The 27,872-nt window shown below is 39.9% G+C and overlaps 1 protein-coding gene across 2 annotated transcripts; it reads left to right on the top strand.

Annotated features, from left to right (window-relative positions):
• The first annotated feature begins 1,221 nt into the window (after nucleotides 1–1,221).
• ACBD5 (acyl-CoA binding domain containing 5) lies at nucleotides 1,222–25,331 on the top strand. 2 transcript variants are annotated; one of them, XM_069859484.1, is made up of 13 exons: nucleotides 1,222–1,326; nucleotides 2,278–2,398; nucleotides 3,979–4,051; nucleotides 7,760–7,871; nucleotides 7,999–8,031; nucleotides 16,883–17,020; nucleotides 17,745–17,945; nucleotides 18,654–18,760; nucleotides 20,597–20,873; nucleotides 22,202–22,404; nucleotides 23,693–23,743; nucleotides 24,034–24,143; nucleotides 24,293–25,331. In XM_069859484.1, exons 1-13 carry the CDS (start codon nucleotides 1,251–1,253, stop codon nucleotides 24,303–24,305), a joined length of 1,515 nt encoding a protein of 504 aa, XP_069715585.1. In that variant the 5' UTR covers nucleotides 1,222–1,250; the 3' UTR covers nucleotides 24,306–25,331. The 2 variants fall into 2 exon arrangements, with proteins under 2 accessions (XP_069715585.1, XP_069715587.1); XM_069859486.1 differs by lacking the exon at nucleotides 7,999–8,031.
• Nucleotides 25,332–27,872: the final 2,541 nt, after the last annotated feature.

The following is a 27,872-nucleotide window of genomic DNA, read 5'->3' as shown; positions in this document are numbered from 1 at the left end:
TGCACCCTTAGCAAGTTTGCGGACGACACTAAGCTGGGTGGAAGTGTTGATCTGCTGGAGGGTAGGGAGGCTCTGCAAAGGGATCTGAACAGGCTGGACCACTGGGCTGAGACCAATGGCATGAGGTTTAACAAGGCCAAATGCCGGGTCCTGCACTTGGGGCACAACAACCCTGTGCAGTGCTACAGACTAGGAGAAGTCTGGCTAGAAAGCTGCCTGGAGGAGAAAGACCTGGGACTGTTGGTTGACAGCAACTGAACATGAGCCAGCAGTGTGCCCAGGTGGCCAAGAAGGCCAATGGCATCTTGGCTTGTATCAGAAACGGTGTGACCAGCAGGTCCAGGGAGGTTATTCTCCCTCTGTACTCAGCACTGGTGAGACCGCTGCTTGAATACTGTGTTCAGTTCTGGGCCCCTCACCACAAGAAGGATGTTGAGGCTCTGGAGCGAGTCCAGAGAAGAGCAACGAAGCTGGTGAAGGGGCTGGAGAACAAGTCTTAGGAGGAGCAGCTATGGGGGATTGTTTAGCCTTGAGAAGAGGAGGCTGAGGGGAGACCTCATTGCTCTCTACAACTACCTGAAGGGAGGTTGTGGAGAGCAGGGAGGTGGCCTCTTCTCCCAAGTGACAGGGGACAGGACAAGAGGAAATGGCCTCAAGTTGCACCACGGGAGGTTCAGGCTTGACATCAGGAAAAAATATTTCACGGAAAGTGTCATTGGGCACTGGCACAGGCTGCTCAGGGAGGTGGTTGAGTCACCTTCCCTGGAGGCGTTTAAAAGGTGGATGAGGTGCTGAGGGGCATGGTTTAGTGATTGATGAGAATGGTTGGACTCGATAATCCAGTGGGTCCTTGCCAATCTAGCGATTCTGCGATTCGATGATTCTATGAAAACAAGCAACTGTTTCCCCCATCGCCGGGGCGGGGCGAATGGAAAGGGGCGGAGCGAAGGGGAGAGGCACCCGGGGGGCGGAGGTACCGGGGGGGGGGGTGTTAAAGGCCCGATGCTGGCTGGAAGGGGCGTGGTTCCGGAAGAGGGCGCGGCTCCGGGCAGGGGGCGGGGCGGGGCAGGCGCCGCTGAGGGAAACGCGACATGGTGGCCTGAGGCCCTGGCGAGGCGCGGGGCGGGCGTAGGGACGCGCCACCCCGCCCGCCGGGGGCGGCTGCGCGGCTCCCGGCCCCGCTCCGAGCAGCAGCGGGAGGAAGAGGAGGAGGAGGCGGCGGCGGCGGCCGGTGGGGGGGGGACTCGGCCATGGCGGAGACCGGCTCCGTGCACGCCACCCGGTTCGAGGCGGCCGTGAAGGTGATCCAGAGCCTCCCCAAGAACGGTGAGCGGGGCAGAGCCCGGCGGCCTCGGCGCGGGGCCTGGCGGGCGGGCCTGGGAGGCGCTCGGGGGTTCCGATCCCGCGGCGGGGAGGCCCCTCCGGTGTGGGGCCCGCGGCTCCCCGGGGCGGCCTCGGAGCTGTCGCCCCGAGTGCGCGGGTCGCAGTGTCTCTTCGTAAATCGAGTAATAAAAACGCTCTGGCTGCTGCGTGCATCGTCGTGACTTCTGGTGTGAGTAAAACTGCCTCTGCTGTGGCACTGAAGGAAGGGTCATTGTCAGCTTAATCGAACCTCAAAGTATTTGCTTTAATGGGTTGGTTGTGAATCTTCCCTTCCAGCTGTTAGAGTTTGGTATTGACATTTTCAGCCTCCACAGGCGTGTGTTCCACGAGGAAGAAAAGAGAAACAGTGAAACTGTTACTGAAAGCGCTGTCAAATACCTAAAGTAAACATAAACGCTGGGGAAGGCTGTGTTTGGGGTTTGTTGTTTTTACTTTTAGGGGTTGTGTATTTGGGTTTGGTTTTCTTTTTTTTTTTGTTTAATTCTAGAGTTTTTCTAAGTTACTATTTGTAACAGTAAAGTGGCCGGCAAGATATTTTTCACTGGGAGCTGAACCTGTCCTCCTAAGCTGACTGAAAGGGCACTTGCTTTTGGTTACTTATTACTCTTTTTTGGTTTTTTCCTACTTTAATTGTGGAGTCTGTCCCCTAGTAGTAGTAAAGGTTATAGTCCCTTAATCTTAACCTGAAACTTGCTGTTTGTAAAGTAAATAATTGCCATTGGTGCTGGTTCATGGCAGAAGAAGTGAAGGTGTACTCTGTTGACATAAACTGTACTGCTGTGAATCCGGCTGTAACAAACTGCCAGCTATCTTCTGACATAAATACTAAGCTTGTAAAATACTTGTTAATATTCTTGATTACAATTTAATTGTATTTTAAAATGCTTTCACTAGGTTCATTCCAGCCAACGAATGAAATGATGCTCAAGTTCTATAGCTTTTATAAGCAAGCAACCCAAGGACCATGTAACATTCCACGACCTGGATTTTGGGATCCAATTGGTAGATATAAATGGTAACTTTTAACGACTTGTTTTGGTTTGTTTTGGCATTTTTAAGATATGTTTGGAGTAGAGATGTTTTCTAGAAGTGTAGTAGTTAGACAAAGAGTTTAGCAAGTTTATTTTTCTTTTAAAAAAGAACATACACAACATTTAATGTTTGAATTCATTTTTTCTCTTGTGTTGCAATTTTCTAGCTCAGATGATTTGTAACTTCTCAGTTGCAGGTGAAGGCATTCCCTCAGGTTCTGCTGATAGGCAGGATTTTCTTGGGCAAGCACCGTCATGGTACCTCTGCAGGGTTTATCCCATGTTATAGAACAAAACTGTAGGTGCTCTGCAGAATAAGTGATGTTGGCTGAGTGTCTGCAATTCTTCCATATCAAGCTTTCATGTGCGCTGTGAGCCTGACATAAATAAGTGCTCATTGACAGCCATTGATAATAGCTTCAAGCTGTTACGGAGAAGTCTGGTTTATGTGTCTTTCTGGTTTGTCTACTCAGTGGCATGACTTCTCACTATCTCCATTTTCCTTGTGGTGGGAAGGCTTCTGATTAACTAAGTTGCTAAGATCTGTCTGAAAAATCATGTGAATGCCTTGCTTATTGTATTTTAATAATGATTTGTCCTATAGAACAAGGATTATTGCTGTCTTTATGGTCACGGTGCTCCTGGGATCTGAGAAATGATTCCTTTGATGTTTTTGGGGGGGAAAGGGAGGTGTTGGGTTTTGGGTTTTTTTTTCCTCCTTCTTTCCTTCCTTCCTTCCTCTCCACTCTCAAGTCAGGATGAAGGGAGTGTCTTTACAGAGGACAAGGGCGATAAGTTTCCACCCACCTGGTTGGTTGTATCTGGAATGTGAGCCACAAACCTTGGGGTTTTGCTATAAGTGGGACAAATACTCTGGCAAGGTAAAGGAACATTCTCAAATCTATTGAAAGACTGAGTAAGGAAATGTTTTATTCCAGTCTGTATTCTGACAGATTCTGTGTGCAGTACTGATAAATTTGATTGGAGTTTCGTATCTTGCAGAGTTGGAGAAGGAAAGACTTTTTTAGGTCATAAGTAGCTACTGTGTTAACTGGGGCTATGATTGCACTTTTTGCCTAGCAAACTGAAATGTCTTTCCCTGATTGCTAAACTTAAAAAGGACAGATTTTTCTGGTAGCCTGTTCTAACTTGCTGACAGCTGTTTATAAGTGCTGGCTGAAGTGTCTGTGCCTGCTCTTTTTCTGCAGCAAAGGGTCTTAAAAAAAACAAACCCCAAAAGTCAACCTAATCAAAAGGGAAATGCGTTTGTCTCATATTTGAGTCTATAAAAAACTTACAGGTACAAAATCATAGCTCACCAGTGAGGAACTGTTCAGTCCCCAGGGCTGTTCAGTTTGTTGCTTCTTTGTTGATGTACCACTGTTTGATTATCCTAGCAAATTATATAGTTGGCATTCTTAAAGAAAAAAAAGTCATGAATTGTTGCACTTTATTTGTATCAGAGAAACTTTTGGTGTTACGTAACTGACCTGCTTAAGGCCAGGCTGCAAAAAATCCAGTAGGCCTAGAAAACACTGAAGATGGATGCAACTTTCTTTCCTAGGGATGCTTGGAGTGCCTTGGGAGACATGTCCAAAGAAGAAGCCATGATAGCCTATGTTGAAGAAATGAAAAAGGTAGGTTTAGTACTGAGTGTAAGGCATCTTCTAAAACAAGTATTCCAGAAATAAACAACAGAGCATGAGGAGGTTCTTGCTGACTACTGCTGTCAAAGCTCCCTATGTGAAGTGTTGCATTTCAGTATTGTGCTGTTTGATCTGCAGGAAGAAGAAAATTATGCAGTTCCTTCTAAAGCTATAGAATTTCTGTTGTTTTCAGAGAAACATGGGAGGTCTAGCTGATACAAAGCATAATGACTGAGCTAGAGAAAGTGAAGTATTCAAATCATGGTAAATGAAGCAGTGGAGAAAACGGTGGAATTTAAAGTACAACAAAGGCAAAGCTGACTTACTGCAAACTAACTCAGTTCTCAGAGTTGAGAGAAGTAAGCGATCCACTTCTTGGAAAGGAAAAAAACAACCCTCCAAAAGGAGTTTAGGAGCAAGAGTCTCACTCTCATGACTGGAGACATGATAATCAAATATGTAAACTTAATCATCCTTGATTTTTTCAAGAAGAACTCAGCATCCTGAGTTTTCTGTGCTTGTCATGAAAATATTCCTTCTATACTATAGTTGCAGTCAGACAGTTAAAATTGAGTGATTTTGTCTGTCTTGTCTGGAATAGACGTGTAACTTGTAAACAGTCATACTATATTATGCAGGAATTGCAGCATTAACTGCAGTAAACATTCAGAATTAAAGTTTGTTGTGTTTTATTAACTCTTTCCAATGCAGTCTTTTCACTGAAGTGCTTCTAGGTGGCTTTTCCAGCCTAAAGATTATTTACTGTCATTCCAGATAAACATATAATTGGAATCTATTATTATAATCGGGTTAGCATCTAGGAGAGAAAATGTAGGTTTTACTCTGAATACACTTGCTTTTCTGCTAGGTCACTGCCTTGACAGTGAACTCTTCAACACATTTAATGACTGATACAGCAAAAACTTTTTCTTAGCAAGAAGCTAGAGTCTGACAACTGGTCTTTTTCCTGTCTGTAGTTTTGGTAATTTAGTTCCTGCTGGTATTACTGTAGCTGCTTTAAAATGAAAAACAAACAACTCCAGAAGCCACAGAAGGCCAAATATTATTCATTTGGTCAAAAATCCCACTAAATTTTAATCCTTTTGAATGTGTGCCTCTATATTTATTAGTTGTTTCATTTCAGATCTCTGATTCAAAATATGTTAAAACTTCGGTACAGCACCTTATTTTTTTTCTCTGCAGCAATTGGTTTGATCAGGACACTAGAACCAAGTGAAACTGCAGTGTTTGTTCTAAAAAAACCCAAATAAGCTTCCTGTGAGGAAGTCTGCTTATGTAACTCTAATGAAGCAAAAATATTCTGCCTTTGTACAGGTTACACGTAGGGACTGGAGAGCAAATGACTTCTTGCCTCGCTCAGCTTTGTAGCTGGGCAGTCTGTGTAACCTGCTTTGGTGCTGTTTCAGCTCTCACATTTGAAATACTAGCTTCAGCTTTTCCAGCCTGATTGTTTTTAGGTGAAATGTCCATGGAAGTTCATTTCAAATGGATCCACTAATCCTTGTGCTGTTAGTGTGTGCATTCCATGTCTAAAGGGGCAAAGAAACACTTGCACACTGCTATCACAGGATTGTGTTTAAGGGTGCATAACATTGCTATATCCCCCCCACCCCAGTGCGTGTCCCTAGCATTTCTGCATTGTGTCTGGGCTATACATGCATCAGACGACCCTGTCACAAGACATTTTTATGGTAGACTTGTTTGGTGTGGTTTTTCCCTTCATGTGGTAGGCTTGAAAATTGCAGCCTTGAGGAGTGTGTCTGGTTGAGGTTTTGAGGTGCTAGTAGGAGATGACTAAATGTGTTTTAGTCTCACCTGAGATTAATCTGAGCTCAGGTACATTTTTTTTTTTAATGTTAATTTATTTTCCAAGTAGTATTTCAGAAGTTTTGTATTTCAATACTGTTTAAACTGATTTATTTACACTTCAGATGGGTTGTTTTGTTATACATTAGAAATTAATGATATCACAGCGTACAGAAGTGTTAACACTGTATGGTGTTTCTAATATAAATGTAGAGTTTTTGTATATGAATTGTCTGGTGTCTAAAGAAAATAGTAGTTCAGGATATGTGGTAGCCCTTTCAGGTTTTAAGATTGTGTATTATGCCTAGTGGCTCTGTAAGTAAGCAATTGGTTGTGTTTATGGAAGTGTTTTCTCTTTACTTGCTCACCTGAAAGGCAGCAGTTACAAAACCTACTGTAGCAGAACCTGTGCAGTAAGATTCTAAGAATTGCTTCAAGTTGTGGAGAGTATTGAGGTCTGTTTAGAATAGGTGAAGAGCAGATATGTGAAGACAGCATAGAAGTGCATGTATAGAACAGTTTGTAGTGCAGACTGAATACAGAGCAAACACAAGTGTTTCTCTAGAATAGGTTTCTTGCTTTCCCCAATGCTACTGAAGTTAAAAAACAATTAAATAATTGCTAACCTGTTCTGTCCATGGTTCATATCCAGCTCTGCCTCTGAGCATGAAGCATTTCTCTCTAACAAATATGGAATGAATTGTATACACTGAATAGGTCAGAGAAGTGGCAGTGAAACTGCAGTTTGATGGGATCATCGTCTCTTGGTACCCTTGATTGATTTGCAAGTGTTGACTTGTTACTGGTCAGCCTGCCTGGAGCACCTGCTGTGGGAAGTAACGCTATAGGTTTTGCTTCTACTACTCGGTGACATGCTTGGTGCTCTTGAGCAGCTTGTTGTATGGCAACTCATACCTCCATCTGTTGCTTTCTTGGTGCTCTTCTGGAGGAGGACGTGTATTGTAGCTGTTAAGTTTGCTTCTGCCTGATTCTTTTCCTATAGCCCCTTCTTAAAAAGAATAAAAAAAAAAGTAGAGGATGCAAGAAGAACAAAGCTATTGGCAAAAAGTGTAGTTGAAAGAACTTAAACCAGAATGGGGCAGTGATAGCATATGTTTTGAAATAATATTAAATTATTGAATCTCTTCTGTTTAATGCATTTTAAATTTAAGATACTGCATTCCTATCAGATGATCAAAGGTAGTGGTTTTGTAAGTTAAAATGAAGACATTTTTATGAAAGGAAGAGCTCCAAATGACTTCAAGAGCAGAATTTGGTTAAAGTTTGCTCCACAATGTGTGTCTTTGCACTGTCGCAGTCTTGCTGTAGTCTGTCCATTTTGTTATTTGGGTTTAGATGGACATAGTAAGGCATTTTTGATCTGCTCCTTATAATCTATTGAAGATGGCAGCATTTGGCAAATGTAAGGAGTCCTTTCAAGAAAAAACTTTTTCAGTTTCATTTTCTCTATGGGAAGACTTGTCTATAAAGTAAATTGCATTAGATAACAGCAGCCAGTTGAACTTTGAGTTGGTTTAGTTTGAAATTGCTGTAATAATGTATTCCAAGATCATCTAATACTGTGCTGAGGTGGTTCTTTAGTGGTGGCAAATGCATTAGCTCTCCCATCTTCTCTTCACCTAAGAGAAATTAATACACCTTGTTAAGATTCTTGTTTGGTAAATTATGTTTATGTTGTTTCCATGTAATTAAAAAAAAATCTATTTACAAAAAAAACCAAAGTGGTATGTTAAGTGATTTAGTGAAATGTTACTGAGTTTTACGATAACCAGCAGTTTCTAAAATCAGTTGAAATGAATGAACCATTGAAATGCTGTATCATAAGATGCTTCATATTTTGGATTTGTGCAGATTCTTGAGAGTATGCCAATGACCGAAAAAGTTGAAGAATTACTTCACGTAATAGGCCCATTCTATGAAATAGTGGAAGATAAAAAGAACAGAGGATCTGACCTAACCTCAGGTTTGGACAAATAAATTCCTTTGTACTGGTAATAATCATAGCTTCCGATTTCTTGGACTTGTTTTCTGTAAATGATTTTAAAGCTAAACATCACATCTTTCTGTTCATTTTCTTTAACATATGGCAGTTCGAATGGAGAAAGTCTCTAAGTATTTGGAAGGTAGGAATAATAAATTATGTATAAGTCCATCTTTTCCATTGTTTTAGTGATGTTGTAATTTACTCCTGACACTTGTGACTTCTGGGCTTGCCACCTCATTAGGCTGGATTTTGGTTTACTTTGCTTTTGTGGTATAGAACAAAGTTAGACCCTGGAAAGTGTGTTTTCAGTCCTTGTCTACAGGCTTTCTGAGTTGCTGAAGGAAGCCTTTTCCTGAAAAAAAAGGACTATTCAAAACAAAGCAACTCCCCCAACCAAATAGTTTCTACCTTTCCATTAATTAAAGGAATGACTATTGGAAATGTGTACTGCTCTATCCTGACGTAGCTGTGGATTATCAAACTGCATGCAGAGCTGGTAATCCAGGTCTATCATCTGATCTGAAATAAAAAAAATAATCCATAATCAAAATCTGTCCATGCTTTTTAATCATGTTTTCTCTAATACATACAAAATCTAAGATGGGTTTGTAAAGTTATGTTTATTTGAGGCTCAAGTTAATGAAGGGATTATCTATCTAAACATTTTAAATCTCTGACGAGTGGCAAACCTGGTGGTGTCATAGCTGCATAAATATCAGTGTGGTGATTCTGTTTACCATTGTGAGAACATTCAACAGTTATTGTGTTATGGGAATGTGTTCATAAGGGCTAATATAAGGTTTAGTTGTTTAAATCTGGATTAAAATTACAGTCAAGTTTTCCCCTTTTGCATTTTAATTTTTGGAACAGTTTTTAAAAAACAAACCATTGCACAAATGAATTGGTAGCAATCAGCTGGTTATGTTGCCTTTTGTGTGTTGCTTTCCGCCCCCCACCTTAAAGAAACATAATTTTGATTTTGGTTTTGGTATCAAATCTCAGAGAAATAGTTTTTCATTGTTTTGGGGGAAAGGTAATGGTAGAAGTTTGTAAATGGCTATTTTGAAAGCTGTGTGACTTCTCTCAACTAAAATTGTGTATACTTCATGTCTGGGACTTAATGAACTTGCCTGACAGCTGGATTGATGGGCAAGATTGTAAGAGTATCAGTAGATTCGGGTCAGTGATCTGTGTAATAAGGATTTACTTGGACTTGGTGTCTGTGGCGCAGTGCCAAAAGCCACTGCTTAAAAAAGTGACTTATCTAGGCAAACAGAACCGCAGAAGTGAAGCAGTATCTGTTTCAATAACAAATTTAACATGCTTCTTTTTTTTAAACAGGCAGCTTAAACATAAGTCTGTGTAAGTAAAGCACAATAGCAAATTTCAGCTTTATCTTGTTCTGTCAGTGTTGCAGTAAATCTGGTGACATGTCATCATTCATGCAGTTTAAAGCTGCAATGTCCAATTATGCTGCAATGAATCCAGACAGAATTTTCATGAAGTACATTGTATGCTCTAACTTCGCCATTGCATTTAAGACTTTGAAACCCTTTCTTCAGTGCTCTTACCACTTCACCAATTAAAAGTGATCTGGAAATAATTACTGTTTACAGTACAATTCTCAAAATACTTCCCAGAATTATGGAAGCACGAGTACCTTCAGTCTTTCAGATACACACTAAAGACTAGAACCACTCTGCCGAAGTCTGTTTGAGATGGTATAGACTGTGGTGACAATGCTGTTATAATTTTTCCGGTGTACTCTTCCTGCTTTGTGACAAGGTATTTAATGTGTTTTAAAAATTCTACTAAAGAGGACCCTTCGCCTTTATGCAGAGTAGTAGCACCCTAAATGTTGCCTTCAGTACTGACAAGTTATGCACTGCAGAAGCTATGGAAAGTTTCACCATGATAATACTCCTGAAGTCTGTCATCCTAATGAGTGATTCCCTCCTGAAAACTTTGCTCCCAGCTGTGTTGCAGTTGCAGGAGATGAAGCCCTGTTGAGGCAAAGTGACTGGTATTGCTACATGTGCCAGCTTTGGGCAGTGCTGATTGCAGCATAGTGCATTTGTGTTAGGAGCCCGTATGGGGCAGCGCTTCAGTAGCAGCTTGGCTGAGTGGCAGAAGTTGGCCTGGGTCACGGGCAGGTACGGCTCTTTAAAAATTGCTAAGTGTCTTGCTGCATCTGATGTGAGCTCGGTTTAAAAGAGTGCTCACTGAGGTCTGTGCTTTTAGAACAAGCAAATATGCAAATACTTCTATTTCAAATACAGGGGTTAGCACAGGACATAGGGAAGCTTGGAGGGGAGTATTGCCGTTGAAAAAAGTGCCTCTGTTTTTAATTATTACTTTCCAGGTAGAAACTCTTACTCTTAAAATGTAACACATTTTCCAACTGTGCTGTTGTAGATTGCATACAATTAGTTTCTCTTTTCAGCTAGTTTTATTTTTTCAGATTGCTTCTCATGTTATTTTCAACATCTCTGCTTTGTAATGGAGCATTTGGTGGCACGTTCTCCCTGTATGTGTGTGTGCCTCTTCAATAAAACATCCTCTGCTTGCTTCATAAACTTGCTTTTTCATTTCTGTTGACTTAAGATAACTTGCTAAACTGATGTCTGTCTGTCTTCTTCCTTTTTTCTCCACTAGGATTTTTAAGAATTCAATGACTGTGAATCTTAATGCATTCTAAGAAGGGTTAAAAGATCTAAAATCCTTGTTACTCTGCAGTTGCAGTGATTTAGTAGGATATGTTGAATGGATTGGCAGCACCATAGCTAGGAGTGCAATTGTGGGGCAGGAGGAGCTGGTGTGTGGGTGAGAGAGGTTTTTAAAATTCCATCCTTTAAACTTTTTCTCTTCTTATAGTTTCCAGTGATAAGTTAACAGCTATAATCAAGGTTACAGGTTACATTCAGGGAGGCTAGTATGAAACTTACTATACAAATATTTTTGTTGCGTCTAGGTAGCTTAATACCTTACCTTCAGATGCATCCAGAACGTTCTCTGAAGCCTTGGCTGCAGGATGGAGTTATTATAGGATTAAGGGCTGGGCTAGTAAGTGCTACAGTCAGTGGAAAGTTTCAATGACATGTGGATCAGTGTCTCAAAAACCTCTGGCTTGTCGTGTTGCAATATATACCTGCTTCAGGCTTTCCAGTTCAAATCTGAGCCTGCTTTGTGATTTGACTTCAAACCGATGATTTTATGCCATTGCTTCTAACAACATTGGAAATTAAAGCAGAGCATCAGTATAGCTCAAGCCCGAGGATGTCAACATAGCTCTTATACAGAACAGTAGAGAATGTATCACCACAGGGTGAGCAGCAGAGTATCCAGATGTGAAAATGTAAGAATAAAAATTGTGTCTTTCAAAGAGGAGGGAGCTATGAGAACCTTTCTTCCATGAAAAGCCTGTCTGTTTCATACTGGACTGAGTCAACAATAACAGGTTTTTGTGTGGAATTGGTCATTGGACCTGGATTCTTTTCTTCCAGTCAGACAACAGTTCCCTGCAAAAAGGAAAACGGGTCATCAGAAGCTCCTCATGTTTTGAGAATCTAGCACATGGACCCACTTGCTATAAAATGTTACTATCTTACGTTTGAGAGGTCTCACTTGTAGTTGGGATCTTGTGATGAGAGAACTGAAATCCAGATTTCTCACAGCTGTTTTACAAAGACAGGCTACAAAGAAGTAGTAGTAGGCGGAGGCATGGAGGCTGGAGAAGGGCAGATGTAGCTAGCTGTGTCTTGACTGCTTTCAGAAAAGTGCCCACTGGGCACAGGCTGGTTTGTCATGCATAACTTAGTTACAGCATATAAAAATAATTACTTTAATCATAGCCTCTATGATGTATGGGAAAGCCACCTCTGTTATCTGTGAGCCTGTGTTTCGCATGGGCGCTATAAAAGGCTGTTCAGTGGTAGGTGTGGTGTAGGTGGCAGGAGAGTATAATCTTTATTTCTTGTTTGTTTTTTTTCTTGTAGAGGGCAAAACAGTTTTTTATTCAGGCTCTTTGATTCGATATTATAGACCACAGTTTCTGGACTACAAGTGACACTGCAATGCCATTTTCTCTTGCTTTCAAGCATAATTCAGTTTTCTTTGAGGTTCTGAGTTCCCTCTGTTCGTGTTTCTTTTATTTTCTGGGATGAAACTCGAGAGTGTAATGCTCCTCTCTACTTGCTATGCAAAGTAAACATTCCAAATGTTGACTGTATCTCTTCCACACAGAAAAGATTTTAGCAGATCAGCCCATTCTCCCAGAGGGAAGTAGTACCAGACATGGGGACATCCTGGAATGATCTTACTAGTATTACAAGTTACTTTAAATATCTAAGGAGCAGCTATTCTTCGTGTTCATTCTCACTTGTGAGCGTTGGCTAAGGTGGTGACAGTCAGGTGGCAAAGCCTGGATCCACTGGTCTCGCTGCACATGCAACCGAAATGTGTGTGCTTGGTGGCCATCTACGCTGGATGTCCGGTGGTCTTTGTGGACCTGCCTGCCAGTGCTAGGAATGCCTGTGGGGCAGCTGCTGTTCTCTCTGGCCTGCTCTCTGTCAGGAGATCCCAGGCTAGTTTTCCCCACTGGCAGAAGGCTCAAGGGTAGTGGGGGAGCAAAATGTATTGAAGTCAACCCAAAGACTTGGTAAACTTATTTGTATGGAAAGTATTTTGAAATTTCAAGAAAACAAGTACTGGTGATGTGGATGGAGATGAGAAACTCCACAGATATTGAAAGGTGTGAAGATCCAGGATGGACTAGTGGGTAATCCAGAATACCATACCAGTGAGTTCATATAAATGTTTAAGAAGCTGCTACTGTCTGTGTTCATTCTTGTCCACAAAGTATTGTTTTGGTGTTTATAAATGGTAAATAAAGACATGGATATTGTTAATTAAATTGTTTTTTGAATTACGGTGGCATCTCTTTGAGTGTAACAACTTGAAAAGCACATGAGCAGAGAGACGAATGCTAACAAAACAAGGTTGTAGTCTTTTGGAGTATCTTAAAAGAGAAACAAAAAGGAGGAGAGGCTTTTTCTTGCCTTAGTAAAGTTTAGGAAGACTGAAACAACAAAAATGGAAAACTATATAGAGAAACACCTGGCTGCCATGATCTGTGTGCTTAGGGAATATATTTTTCGGAGAACTTACACTTAATGCAAATAAAATCAGAAGTGCTATAACAGTTGTAGTTAAAGGAAGGAATTCTATATTTTTCTGTCTCTATTTTTGACAGACCTTTGTAAAATCTCATTTTTATTTGTGATGGCAGCTCACTTGTGTGTACTTTAGAACAGATGTTGCAGAGCACGCTGAGCCCCTGGACATTTTCTTTGTAGTGTTCTATATTAAAAAGAACGGAAGGAAATGAGGGATAGAAACTCTTGTTCTTCTAGCTGAAGAGCTTATTGCTCCCAGATGGTCTGTGTACCCCTCCTTTCTCACTGCAGCCACTCCTTGTGTGGAACTCCTTGCAGTGTTGGGATGCATCAATTTCAGAAACACGTGGAGATTTTTGTAACTGAATGTATTGAAAATGGCAAAACTTGGTTGCATGAACTTGGAGTTGAAGCAGGGAGCCTCCTTGGGTCAGTAACAGGCATGAAACATCAAGTTGTGATGGCAAGAAAAGAACTCTGGTTACCTGATATCAAAACACTTTTGTTCAGCATGTAGCTCTCTCCAAGACTTAAAAATTTTAACAGAGCTCGAGTCTGCTTAAACACAGGAGTACGAAGAGATCCCTGTGTACATGATATAAGTATAGGTCATGAAAATAATCTTTCAGTGGCTAAGGTTTTGCCACTATTGTGCAGATAGTAAAGTTACAGAATATTACAAAAGCACATAATTTTTATTAAATTATGAAGGTGTATGCCACTAGTTAAATTCTTTGATTTGTTTCACCTGCTGTTGTAGACAGTTACACTGGTATTTATAGAGAATGGAAGAAGGACTTGCGTGAGGATACTGTGTTGTGCTGAGCCACCCATCAGTACAGCTCCAGCAGTGCATGTTAATTTTGTAGAAGAATTCTGTGCCTGTTCAGAAACAAAAAATACGAGGCATTTGAGAAAAACCTGCCAGGCTAGCTTTTGTTTGTAAAATGACCCTCGAACTGGGGCAGATCTGTAGAGGCATTTAAGCTCCTAACTCTCATCTGGGTAATAAAAGTTGCATTGGAATACATGGGGAGTTAAAAATCAAATGCTTTTTTTTGAGAAACTTGGCCCTGTTATACAGGTCACGGAAAAGAATTGTAGTGCTGCCTTTCAAGAAATGTGTTTAGAGTTGCTCTTAGAAGATCTCTTAATAGAGCTGACACAAGAAAGTAAATGTGTAGTAGAAGCTTGTAGAGAAGCTGTGTGTCTTTTTTTCACATCCTTTCCGTCTCGCCATTTTCTCTTGTTAAGTTCTTTCTGTTTGCATCAGCTCTTACTGTGCAGCAGTGAAAAAAAACAGTCAGGCTTTTACAGTAGAATGTAGCTCCTTGTACAGCTGCAGAGCAGTACGGCTTTGGTTTAGAAAACTCTTGTCACAAATCTCAGAATCTGGTATTGAAGGCAGTGAGATGAAAATAATAAACCAAGACAGATTCTGTAGTACCTGAACAAGGGCAACAAAAAAAGCTACTAACACTTCGCCTGCAATTGAATAAAGGAGGTTGGATGGGTGGGATTAGTTGAAAGCAAATAAACTTTTATTATCCTGTTTGACTCGTTCATATTAAAAGGTACAGTTTTCGGGAAGTATCCGTTAAGCTACCAACAGGGGCAGTAGAAGTCATTAATGTTCTCATTGGCTCTGTTTAGTCTTTAGCCTTGTCATTCCCAGTATTGCTGGTTTCTTAGCAGATACTAACAAGGAGGATGGCAGCAAGCTGTAGTTCTACCATGCAGCGAAAGCAATTGGGCATAGCAGTGTAAGGTTTTTGAGGAAAGGCACACAATTAAGTGTGGTACAAGCGTCCGGAACTCTGGGTTGTTCTATGGAGTCAGCATCAAAGCGGGGCCTCTTCATGATATTTAAGAGTGCTGTTCCTAAGAATGGCTCTGGGAAGAAATATGGTCATGATGGATTTCAGTTATTCAGGTGTCCTGTACTGTAAATCCGTTACTGTTGATAGTTACACTCAGTTTCAACTCTTTATTTTAAAGGTATGTGATGTATCACAAATTTCCCAAAATGAATACTCCTTACCAAAACTAGGAGAACAGAGAACACGCTTGGAATATTCAAAGACCTTCCCTTTAAGATGAAAAAAGCAAATCTTAAGAAAAAAAGTTTATAATGAAGCTGAGCCTTTTTGCTGTATTTGTCATAGGGTGGGGAAGTTTATAATTTTAATTCGCCTTCCTTCACAGCTAAATCATAGAAGGGTTTGGGTTGGAAGAGATCTTAAAGGTCCAACCCATTTGCCATGAGCAGGAATGCCTTCCACTGCGTTGGGTTTCTCCCAGCCTCATCCAACCTGGCCTAGAGCACCTCCAGGGACTGGGCATCAATGACTTCTCTGGGCAACCTGTTCCGGTGCTTCACCACCCTCACAGGAAAACATTTCTTCCTGATATCTAAACTAAATCTTCCCTCTTTTAGCTTAAAACCATTCCCCCTTATCCTATCCTCCGTGATAATGAGCTGCTTTCCTGTAGGCCCCCTTGAAGTACTGTAAGGCTGCTCTAAGGTCTCCCCGGAGCCTTCTGTTCTCTAGGCAGAACAATCCAAAATCTCTCAGCCTGACCTCTTAGGGGAGGTGCTCCAGCAACCTCCTAGTCTTGTCTTTCCTGTTTACTCCCACGACTGGGTAGGACACAGGGATGATTGTGCCCCAACCCCTTTGTTGTTTCAAAGGGGAGGGTGATGCCTGCCTTACTGTGCCAAGGGAGCTGTATCTGTGCTTAATGATCATGCCATGAGGACTTAACTGCTACCTTATTCTCTTCACACAGCTGCTTCTCAGAAAAACATCTCTGGAATTACGTTTCGCAATTAATATAGCATGCTTATGAGAAATAAATGGGGAATATGTTGGAATTTTTCTTCTGTGAATAATTTCCTTGCAAATAATAAATGTCCTTTATTGAGAAAATGAGCATGAGATCACGTATATTCTACACGTAGTCTACAAGGCAGGCAATAGTATTTTCAGTTTTCCTTATACAATGAAGAAGTCATTTTTTTTAATCTTCCCATCGAAGTTGGATTAAAACAATCCAGAAGAGTGATGCAGGGTGCCCATCAGAGACCTTACCTTGCAGTAAGACTAAGTTGAACAGGGTATTTAATGTATTCTTTATTTCTGTACAAGAATTTAAGGGGTTTTTTTACCTTTTTTGTTGTTGTTTCTTAAAGCAGCATGGGTAAGCTTTGAAACTAGAGGAACGTGGGAAGGCTTTTTGTTGCAAGATTTAAATGGAAACCCCTTAGCTCCAAGTTACCTTGCAGCAAAGAAAGTAGCAGAGCTGGTTTGGCAAATCCAGTGTAATAGAATATTATTTTGCTGTTTAATGTTAAGCCTAAATGTAAGAATCATTTGGGGTTCTGACAAGGGAATGTAGAAATTATGCAAATGCAGTGCTGTGGTGACAATTAGAACAGTCAGACTTCAGCCTTGAAGTCAATGTGAAAAATCTACAACTGTCTTGTAGAAACTCTCCCATCTTTGTACCTTAATCACTCTGTCCTGACACAGGAGGCTTGAATCATTGTCAAGATGTATTTAATCATATCTTTTTTACTGGAAGTGGTAAGGTTGTCCCTTAAATTCTTCATATTTTTTAAGAATCCTCACCTTGCACAAAAGAGAAATGTTAAACTAATTAAGGAAGAGCTTACGGAAATAAAGCTGGCATTATTTGGTACATCTAATATGGAAATACTTATGTAGAACTGTGCATAAGAATTTATGGGGGGGAGGGTTGTATGTTTGTGTCTTGTAAAATACAACTTTTTTTCCTCTTTTAATTTTTTCTTAGACCTTAGTAATGTCATGAATTCTACTCCAAATATAAAGGCTGTGAATGGAAAAGCTGAAAGTAGTGATAGCGGAGCAGAATCAGAAGAAGAAGGGCTTCGTGAAGATGAAGAAAAAGAACTGCAGCTAAATGGGAAGGGTATGATTTTTGCATTTGGACCATTGTCTCTTCCAAAATTATTCTTAACCACCGAAGTGGCAGAAAATCCCAAAGGATCATGAATGCTTTACTTCAGGAGAATTAGATGTGAATACACATAGATGTGTGTGTGAGGAATGGCAGTGTCTCAGTCTGGATTTAGAACCAGTACAAATTTGTGAGCTACGCCATATAGCTAGAAAGTTTTGTCAGGTTAGCTATAAGACTGTATTGTTCTAGGATTTTGTTGCCTGTGCTGTTTGTAAGAACTGTGAATGGCTACATGGGCTATAACAATACAATTGAATTTTTTTTTTTTTCCTTCTGAGAAAATAAAGCAGAAATTTCATTTAAGGGGTCCATAAAGAGTTTTGAGAAATACCAGCATCAAGTGAAAATTAAATAAAATTAAATATTTAGAATTTTATACAGTTTGTTTCTCTAAGGACATTAGTAGTTGTATTTAATTTATCACAGAGACCTACTTTGGATTTACTTATTTATGTCTTAAGTCTCATCTGCTCTTTATGCAAATTAAATTTTATGTTTACGCATTTTACAAGAGCAGAACAATCCCTGTGAATGTGAATCTAGGAGCATTTGTATATTTTGTTCTGCAAATACATAATCCATTCAGTCTGCTAGAAAGTCAGCTACTTGAAGAAATATGTTTTGAGTTATTGAGTGTGTAGCTTTCTGTTTGCAAGGTTTTCTTGTTCTACAGAATTTAAAAATGTGAAACCAGAATCAGCGACTGCTAAGGATTTGGAAAGCATTGTAACTAATGGCTGCTGTGAGGACAACTTAGTCCCAGATACACAGAATGGCATCCAGACCAAATCTCTCCTAAATGGCTTGGACTCTGAGGAAGAAATAAAGAAAACGGAGCCAAGCCTAGAAATAGCTAATAACAGTGCTCACCAAGGTAAGTCTGTGCAACACTGTTTTTTTATTTCCATGTTTTTCATGGAAAATACTTATTTTCTTGAAAGCTTAATCCTGGGATTCAGAGCTATAATGTCTTTCAGTTGCAGAAACCTGAAGAAAGAATACTCCAAAGAAGATCAAATTTAATACAGGTTTAAAATGAGGCTTTCCCTTAGGATCTTCTGCAGAAAGAGAGATTAATTCAGAGATGGAGAGGCCCAATAGACAGAAATAATTTGTTTTCTTTTGAAATTTTACTACCTATGCAAATACTGTTTGCCTTTGAAAGCAAATTTGTAGTGAAATGAAAATCACTAATATCTTATTTGGCATTCTCAAAAGCTGAACGTATTACAAATGCCAGTTTGTTGAAACTGATGTCTAAATATAAATTTTTAAAACAAATAGATGACTTTAGGCAAAACTGCTTTATACAGAGATAAGGAAAGAGAGTGGAATGAACAACATAAAATTAAAATTATCAACTTATAATGCAGAAATGCCACTATGAGGTACAGTTTTCAATTAGTAAATGTAATTCCTATGTTAATGTAACCTCTTTATTCAGAATCTAGCTATAGGATGACAATTGTAGGTAAAAGGGGCATGGTTGAAGCTCATACAGACATTTTAACTTATTTCTTTGCTCTCTGCCAGGGTTGGCTCACATTTACAAAGTATGCATCTGTATCTCCTTCCTGTACAGGTACAAATGAAGAGAATGCTGAAGAGGTCTCAGCAACTCAGCACTTAACCAGTGATTCAGACAGTGAAGTTTATTGTGACTCCATGGAGCAACTTGGACTAGAAGAGGTGAGGCTTAGTATTCCTAGGGATATTTTAAAACTAGTATGGTTATTTTTAAATGAATTCCTATCTATCGTGTGCACCTGGAAATGCAGATGTGAATGAAATAACTCATGCATATCTTTCTTGCATTTAGTCTCTTGGGTTTTGTTGTCGCTCTTTTACAATGTGGTTACTGCCAATCTAAAAGCCTTGAAATTTTGCCCTCAGAATTTCTGTGAGGAGAAGGCATCAGAGAAACTAAGGGCTGTGTCCACAAATGAATTAGGGTCTGATGAATCCTGCATTTGTTTCCTAGAATAAATAAAGAGTAAGACTTTGTAGTCCAGTGCCTGAAAGTGGCCTAGGTCTACAGAAGTGGAGATGACAATGATTCCTGGGTTCTTTTGTACTCACTTGGGTTGTAATATGTATCTTGGACTTTCATATAAAAGGTGAATACCAACTCTGTTGGCTTAGTTTTGATTGAATTTATGCTCCTGCTCATTGTATCAACTGTGGTCTTATTTAACTTACTGGACCTCCAAAGGTCCAGTTTAAGTTGGGACTTTGTAAGATTGTGCTCAAATGCCCAGTTTCCATATTCTGGGGAGGAATGTATGAATTATGCGTGGGATCAGAAAAACACAGTAAGCACTCTAATATTGCATGATTCTCTTGTCTAGGTGTTTCCTCATGATCTAGAGGATTCCTTTTAGCAAATCAAAATTTTAGCGAGCAATGAAGCATGTTGGGAAAGGTGATTTGGTAGAAGTGCTGCAAGCTCTCTTATCTAGGTGATTTCCCAATCATCTTGTGTATTGTTTGAGCTTGTTTCAGATTATTTAATTGAAGTGGGTGGATAATTTGTCAGAATTTCCCAGGCTACCTGGGAAGAGTCCTAGTTCTGAACAAAATAACAAATATTAAGGTAGGTGTCAGTAAATATACGAGTAGAACTACAGATGGCTCGTTTCAAACTAGAAGAGGTATATTTAAATAATTAAATAGAGGGTTTTATTGAAAGAGATGTAACAAACACTCTGTCCTCCAGTTCTGATGACAGAGGTTTATGAACTGCTATTTGACAAATGGCAGTTAGGGTGCAGTTTCCATTTCTTTGCCTCTCCTTTTGGTTGTTTTGGCTCTTTCATGGAGTTTTTTTCAGCAGGCTGAGGTCCCTGGTCTGCTTCAGCATATGCTTGTGCAAGTGCTTGTCCTTGTATTGAACAGAGGGTTGCTTGAACCAGCTTAGGGCAATCCCATTGCAGAACATGTAATTGTGACCTGAACACCACCTGTGTCATCCATTTTTACAGTACCACCACTTTGGAGTGAGAAGTTGGTAGAAGTTGATACCTTTCTTTTAAAGAGAGACATAGGTTGACACCACTGCTTTGAACTTGATAATGAACAATGTGATGTCTTTGCTGTGAATGTAAACACTACCTGCTCAAGCTTGCTAATAGCATGTGACTTCTGACAGTGTGGCTCACAAATCCAAGCTAGGATACCCCTTCACTGTCTAGGAAGCAAAGCCAATTTTACAAGGGAAAGCTGAACATTTTCAGATCTTAATTTTCTGTTTTAGTGATTGCTGAGTACTTGGGTACTTTTGAAATGTCTGAAGTAAGTCCAAGTGGTATCATTGTTTTGAGAATAGTTGCCTTGAATACTTTTTCAGTCTGAAAAGGACATTTAGAGTATAGTAAGGAGCAGTTGTTTTCCTGTAGAATGTGCTGTTAAAAGAAAACTCTTAGTTCTGGGCAAAGTGTTTTCTTAAAGTGAAAGTAGAGATGCTGCTGCTTCTTTTTAACTCTCACATTTTACAGAATTTAATTACTTGCTAATGTTAATTTGTAGCCCTTGGAGATCATCGCATCAGCTAAAGGATCTTTAAAGCATTCATCCCATTTCTTGGATGTAGATCACAGTCTTCTGTTAGAAAATACGGATTTTCCAAGGCACGCTTGCATGACTTTTGGGAATCTCCAACCTGGAAATACTGTAGAAGGAGCAGCTCAAGAACAAGGTGAAGTCAAGTGTGGAGGAGAAGATGGCAAAGCTGGTAATGGGGGCCCTCACAAGGAGAAGAAAGGTGGAGAAAAAGCAGATTTCTACAGTGTCAGAAGAGGGAGAGGTACTGTGCATGCTGCTTTTGTTTTCTGCGCTCTCCTGACTGCCATAAGTTACTGGTGCCTGAGAAGCACTTGTCAATGTTGTTCAGTAAGATAGTTGTGCTGTATAGTGTGTCTGTCAACAACAAAACAAAATCAGCAAAATCCTAACTACAGTGGGTAGCAAACAATTTTTGTCTTCAGAGCATTTATCTCATTCATAAGAAGTATTACAGAAGGATTTTTGTGTGCTGTGGAGATCTTGTATAAGCATTTGGCTTCTTCTGGTTTAGCTCACCTTACACTAGCTGCTCTGTGTGGCACCTGTCTTTTTAGAAATGTAATCTTCTAAACCTGTCCATGCACGAGCAGAGTTTCTTTACAGGTTACATATTTATTTTTAAATGCATATGCATTTATACCTCTATGATGTCTTATTTGAAACCATGGAACAACTTGGAAAGGTATCAGTGACGCATTGTGTTCTATGTAATTGGAGTGTTAGCCACACCTTTGAGTGATTCTAATGCTATTACGACTTGTAAAACTTAATCGCATAGTAGTCCAGATGTTCAATTTATGTTGGACCTCTGCATTTAATAATTCCATTGTACTGTAATACTGTCACGTAGGAGCAGCATCGTGTTCCAGTGGTATGATCTGCAAAGACAAGGGTAGAGGTTTTTTTCTTGTACTAAAAAAAAAGGCAGAAAGTATTTTATTTATATATAGCTCACCTGTTTGTATGGCACTTACATGTCATCAGGTGCAAAAATTTAAAAGAAGATCCAAAGACAACATTTATGATGGAAACTATTGTGAAGAACATGTTTAGTTTAACCATCTCTCCTTCTCTCTTTTCTTGTTTTACTTACATTTGCTTCTTGCAGGCGGAAATACAATAGGTTAGCTCTGTGTGTTCTCAAGGAGTATTGTAGGCTTCAGACAGTTATCTGTTCTCATCACTGTTAGAGTGTTCTTTGTTTTCCAGGTGGTGACGGTGTCAAACTTCAAACATACTTGCCCTTGATAACAAGAGAGATCTCACTTGCTTTTTTGTTAGGGCGGAACTTTCTGCTGAGCTTGACTGGCTGTGAATTAATAATTTTTTTGCTAGATGTTTATGCAGTGCAAGGGCCTTGGATGACAGAGTCGCACTGAAGCTGTAGGGAAACGTCTCAAATGATATTGTAGAAACCTCCCAGTGCTTTTGAACTGTCTGAATATAGCCTGTGACTAGGAGTACCACACAGAGTTTAGGAGAGAGAAAACTGAACTGTTAAAAGCCATTTACAATAGAGCTGGGAGCCCATTCTGTGTTTTATGTATCTCTTTTTCTTCCTCAATGTAGGGCATAGACTTCAGCCTCTAGGAGATGGCTCACAGGGTGGACAGATGGGTAGTGGAGATGGAGATGGAGAGCGCTGGGGATCAGACAGAGGACCCAGGAGTAGCCTCAACGAACAGATTGCAGTAGTGCTGATGCGGTTACAGGAAGACATGCAGAATGTCCTGCAGAGGTTGCATATGCTGGAGGCGGTTGCAGCGTCGCAGGTATTATTCGTTGAAGTTATTTGATTTTTTTTTATTGAATTTCCTTAGATGTTTTTTAGGTGTTTTCAGGTTAAAATTGGAGACAATATTTTCTTAAACTGTGAACACCTTTCGGTTATATTCTGTAATTTATTTCAACTTAAAATTTCTTATTAATACCTTTTCTCAGGAACACAATTCAGGACTCTTGTACATGTGAGCAAAACCATGCATTTTGGCCTAGAAATTAATTGTATATTATTTTACTGATTTCTGATGAGGCTGATTTTAGCCCTAGTTATTGCTACACATACACATTACACAGTCACTATGTGGAGATTCCGTAGTTAATGTTAGTAATACATGATCCCAAATGATTTCTTCATCAGATCTCAAAACATTTTCAAAGGAAGTGAGAAATCATCTTAATCTTCCAAACTAGTAAATGTTTGCAGGCAGAAATTCCATTTTTCAGTTAGCAGAAGGCTGATTGTTCATAGCATTCTTTCCCCACAAAGGAATCCAGCTTTCTTGGAATTTCACATCGTGTATACAAGATAGGCAAAAGAAGTCTTAAGCAAGTGTAGTTATTTATTGAAAGCATTTCTTTTTCTTTCTGTTTCAATGGAAATGCTGTATATTCAGGAGAGTAGAACCAGCAACCTAAAATATTTTGGTTTGTTTGACTTGCTGATACACTGTGCAAGAATAAGAGCACAGTACAAGCAGTATCCTATGGGATGCACATACTGCATACCTGAGGCAGCCAGGGAAAAGGATTTATTAAAATAACAATATTGTGCTGTCACAGCTATTCAAGCATCTGATGTTTGCATACAAACATCTTCCCTTTATGCTGTTAGATTTAATTCATGGCAGACTAAACCAGTGTTGTTTGCCTTTGTATAGGCTAGTGTTGAAACTTGTAATCATGGAAATTAAACTGCTGGAATTTGTACTCTGGGTCACAGCCGCTGGGGCTGGACTAGAGTAGAGAAAGTTGTGATGACAGGTTGGGCAGGGGGGCCTTGTAAAACTGTAAAGAAATCCAGTAAGCGATACTGGTTCACTTTTTAACACCAAGATGTGATTAAAGTGCTGTAAAGAGTAATAGAAACATGAGACCTAAATTGGAAACTAGGTGGTGAAAGGGGGCCTTCATGAGGTGGTTCTGTTCCTTAAACTGTCATGTATAGAGATGGCAAAGCTTTCACAAGATGAAAAACTTCATATTCTTATTTTGTGAAGCAGAAAAAGTTTAATTGCAGTTTCTGTATTTATACTCACCAGCCTTTCTTTGTACTTAAAGGCAAAATCTGCAACGCTACAGTCAAATTATCAGCCCACCTCCTCTGACAAGGTAAAATATTGTTTATTCTGTTTGTAACAAGCAGTGTGAATAGTGAATAAAGATGAGATGAGTGTTTTATATCTAGTGCTTAGTATGAGCTTTTTGTATTGTCTCTCCCTTGAGGACGAGATGAAAAATAATCTGTGTCTGAAGTAGTTATTTTATAATCTGGTTGGGTTTTTTTGTCTTACTAGTATTTTCTGCTTTAATACAGTAGCATTTGAAGTGACAGAACGTACAAGTGGTGGTCAATATGTGCACACAGCTTGCTGACTAGAATTTTTTTCTGTTTCTTGTAGAAACCATCATGGTGGCCCTTTGAAATTTCTCCTGCTGTTTTAGCTTTTGCTATTGTATGGCCGTTTGTTGCCCAGTGGTTGGTACATGTGTATCTTCAAAGAAAGCGAAGGTAAAGGCATGTGTTCAATGGGGCGTATATACCGCATTTCGTCTGTTTAAACCAATACGTAGTATGTTGTGTTATTTAGATAGGACATAAAATACATAAAATCTCATGTGAAGGTATATTAAACCCTTTTTTTTTGGTTCCTCTTCTAGAAAACTGAACTGAGAATTCATGACTTTGCTTATAAAGACTGTTTGGAGACGATGGCCCCAGCAAGCAAAGGAATTCTGAATTCTCATAGAATCTCAGGACCCAGGATGTGGTTCCATCTGTTGTAGTAACATTTTGTACTACCTTTGAGCGAGACATTTAAGGACTAACATTATTGAAACTTGAATGATTCACAGCTCCTAGGTTACAAATGAAATTAACTTAATAATGCTATCCTCGAAACCATATGAACATTAATTGTTTTGGAATGTGCATATGGATGGACCTTCGGTAATTCCTGGTCTTGCTGATGTCAGATGATGGAGAGAATATTGTCTTGGTAAAGGAATTCTTTGAAAAGAGTAAGTGTAAAACCGTCACTTTAACTTACAAATAATTTTACACTCACAACCTCCCTGCCTGTTTTTCCCCAGGGTTATGTATTACCAGATGAAAGCACTAATAATGTATGACTTCAATACATTGTAAGCTGTTGGAAGAATACAATACAGCTCTGAGGAATTCGGCTGGTTACTTTTCCTGCAAAACCAGTGTAAGGCAAATCTTAATGTAAATTGGTTAGAAATGAAGTTGAATCCTTCATTTATCCTTTAAGATTGTAAAGGAGATTTAGGAATTGAGAACTGTCTTGAAAGGCAGAGCCACTAATAACAGAGGGACTGTCAAATGTAAGTTTGGAAGCGGTTTGTGATACAAGGTATCCACCTGAAGAGGCTGCACCTTATATTCTTAACTTTAATAACTGTACCCTAGTTGACAGCAGCTTGTTTTAACTGAAGTATATAATTTAGGCACGAGGTGCTTTATAATGAGGTGAAAGTTCTGTGAGTGTCTGTAAGACTGTAAAAAGCTCAGTGCTCTCGAAGTTTCCTGTTGTCAGTTTGTCAAATTAAAATAAGATTTAATCTGCCCTGCATCTGTTGTTGACCTTTCCCAAATCACATTATGAAAAATATCAGCTCTGGTACTTCTTTCTCTCTTATCTTTCTGCTTCCTTTTAAAACAAAACTTTCCAGCTAATTTTGGTCCTGAGTCTTTTTTTTTTAAAATAGATTATTTATTAACCAGAGAGTTACAGCCTTGTGAAATTTACTTGACTAAAGCACACTTTACACTTCATTTTAAAATAAATTAGTATAGAAGTTGTCTAAATCTCTGGAAGAGGGAAATACGCTACAATTAGATTTGACAGAAATCCAAGACATTCATTTGCTATAAAGATTTCCATCATAGCAGATGTAACAGCCTGCATGCAAGATCTGAATCTTGAGCTACTTCACCATATTATTGACAGGCTTTCATTCTCCTCCTGGACTGCGCATTATAAACAATTTTTGAGGAAAGCTATTTTTTGGCCTTCCTGAAAAGCTTTTATAGTTTGGAAGATGCTTTTCATACAGGCTATACTGTATAGAAATGTAATCACAGAGTTTAATGTTTAAAATTGCTCTGGTAAAAGAGTCTTAGTTTTAGTTAAGGGTGGATTTTTTAGGAGGTACTTTCCCCCTCTTCTGCTTTTCTTATTGTAAACCTGAATTAAAATAGTAAATTATGGGAACCTCTTTGTAGCCTGCTGTAAGGGTCAGGTGCCCTCATCTCCCAGAGATGAGTTTTGGCATGAGATTTACTGAAAACTCCAGTGTGAACCTTTTGCGTTTGCTGGAAGGAAAGTTCTGCTGCAGCCTGAAGCCATCGTGCCTGTACCTTCAAGTTGGTGAGATGATAGAGATGCTCACACAGGGAGGCTGCTCCAGCTTAGCTTGAAGGTCATTTTAAAAAAACCCTCCTGAAGCAGCCTGGCTCCTGCCAGGCCGAAGCACATCCTCTGCAGCTCTAGCTCTGTTCCAGGTCGGTGTCTGGCTTGGGGTGGCAGTCTGGACAGTCCCAAGATACCTGTTAACTTCCCACAGAAATAAATGTAGGCATGTGCCCTCCTTGTTATTTATTCATCATTCAATAAATCACTCCTTTAATATTTTGTATTTTATCTTGAACTTCCTTACTGTTTAATACATGCTGTACAGCAGCTTTGGCTGTAGAGTAGAGCCTATCTCTAGCTTACTGCAGTGAATCATCTAAAGGGATGAAACCGGACGGAAGACATTCCCCCACCTATTGCATTTTCAGCAGAGGGAAGCAGAGCAGAGCCAGCTCTAAGTGTGGGGAGCAGCTGTTCTGTCCTCGGGGCCCTGTGCCCACTCCTGCTTTGGTCTGTGACAGCACAGTAAGTGCTGATGGAGAGGGAGCCAGCAGTGGTTACAGGAGAGGTTACAAACCAGCTCTTAGATACCAGGCCTGGGAATACACAGGTGTAGCTTGGCCCACAGCACACACCCACACCTCTAGTAGAAAGTACAAGGCATGTTCCTGCTTGTAATCACTGTCTTGGATGGGGCAGGGGGAAAGAGTCAAGCTTACTTTGTGTGAAAACCCACATCCCAGCCTCCCACCTCTAGGAAAAAAAGGTAGAAGCGGCAAGAGCAGGACTGCACTATTTTATTTTATATATTTACACAAAAGTGTGCAAAGTAAATTTTTTTGAGAACATAGTAGAGAGGAAAAGAAGGCATTTTACTGTAAGAGTAACCAGTGAGCCTGATTGTGCTCAATCTGGAACATTTACTCGCTCAAGAACACGTGGCAGCATTTCAGTGTCTTGGCCTCCAAGCGCAGAGCACTATTTTGGGTTGCTGAACAGCAAGCTGTGCGTAGCAGGAGCTGTCCAAGCCTGCTCTTGGTGTAAGAAAGTGCAGCACGTGCTGATCTCTGCAGCTTTTAACACAGTTCTGCCCAGCTAGTAGCTGATCAACTGTCCTCCAAGATCCATGTAGAAGCTACAGAATTTGTATGTAGGTTATGAATGCAAAGAGTTTAGGCATTCAACAACCAGGCAAGAGCTGGAGTACTTGCCAAGCAGAATTCCACAGCTTCTGAGGACCAGAAACTTTTTGCCATCTAACACAAACAGTTGTAGCTGCTGATTGAGGAGAAGAAACTTTTCTATCTCTTTCAGCAATTACATTATAGTTTTCCGTACTTTTCACTGTAGCATTTCAAGTCAAGCAATAAGTGGGGCAAAACCAACAGGATTAAGAGTTGGCAAGGAATTCCATGTTGAAGAATAAAGCTAGGATTCACTTCAACAACAAAAAAAAACCAACCATAAACTCCCACAAACAAAACCGCACTACAAACCCTAACGAACAAGATGTTCAGTTCAACTCATGTTTGTGGTGATCAGGATAAACAAACGCTAGATATTAAGAGAAGGGGGCACTGCAAGTCTTCAGTGGTAAGGGTGGACAGACACTTGACCCTTGCAGCAAATTAAGAATGACTTTAAGGGGCAGGTTTTCTTTAGGCCAAACCCCATGACTCTTCTTCCACCTTGAAGGGAACGTATTAAAGTACTGCAAAACAGGAACAGGCTCTAACCAGCAGTGAGGACAGAGCTGTTGTGTTCAGTTCACATTATTTCCTACACATTTTTAGAGGGATTTTTTCCCCTCAGCCTGAAACTGAGATTTGTTCTTGTAAGAGTAGTTTTCTTAAACGAGTTTA

The sequence above is a fragment of the Phaenicophaeus curvirostris genome, chromosome 6 (assembly GCF_032191515.1).
Source record: "Phaenicophaeus curvirostris isolate KB17595 chromosome 6, BPBGC_Pcur_1.0, whole genome shotgun sequence".
NCBI classification, from domain to species: domain Eukaryota; kingdom Metazoa; phylum Chordata; class Aves; order Cuculiformes; family Cuculidae; genus Phaenicophaeus; species Phaenicophaeus curvirostris.
Note: the sequence above shows the minus strand (reverse complement) of the source record. Positions and strands in the feature narration are given on the sequence as shown.

Coding starts and splice junctions, on each gene's coding strand:
- ACBD5 (XM_069859484.1), top strand. CDS start 1,251: ATGGCGGAGACCGGCTCCGTGCACGCCACCCGGTTCGAGGCGGCCGTG. Junction 4,052..7,759: donor ATGTTGAAGAAATGAAAAAG/GTAGGTTTAGTA, acceptor GGATTTGTGCAG/ATTCTTGAGAGTATGCCAAT. Junction 23,744..24,033: donor AGCCCACCTCCTCTGACAAG/GTAAAATATTGT, acceptor TGTTTCTTGTAG/AAACCATCATGGTGGCCCTT.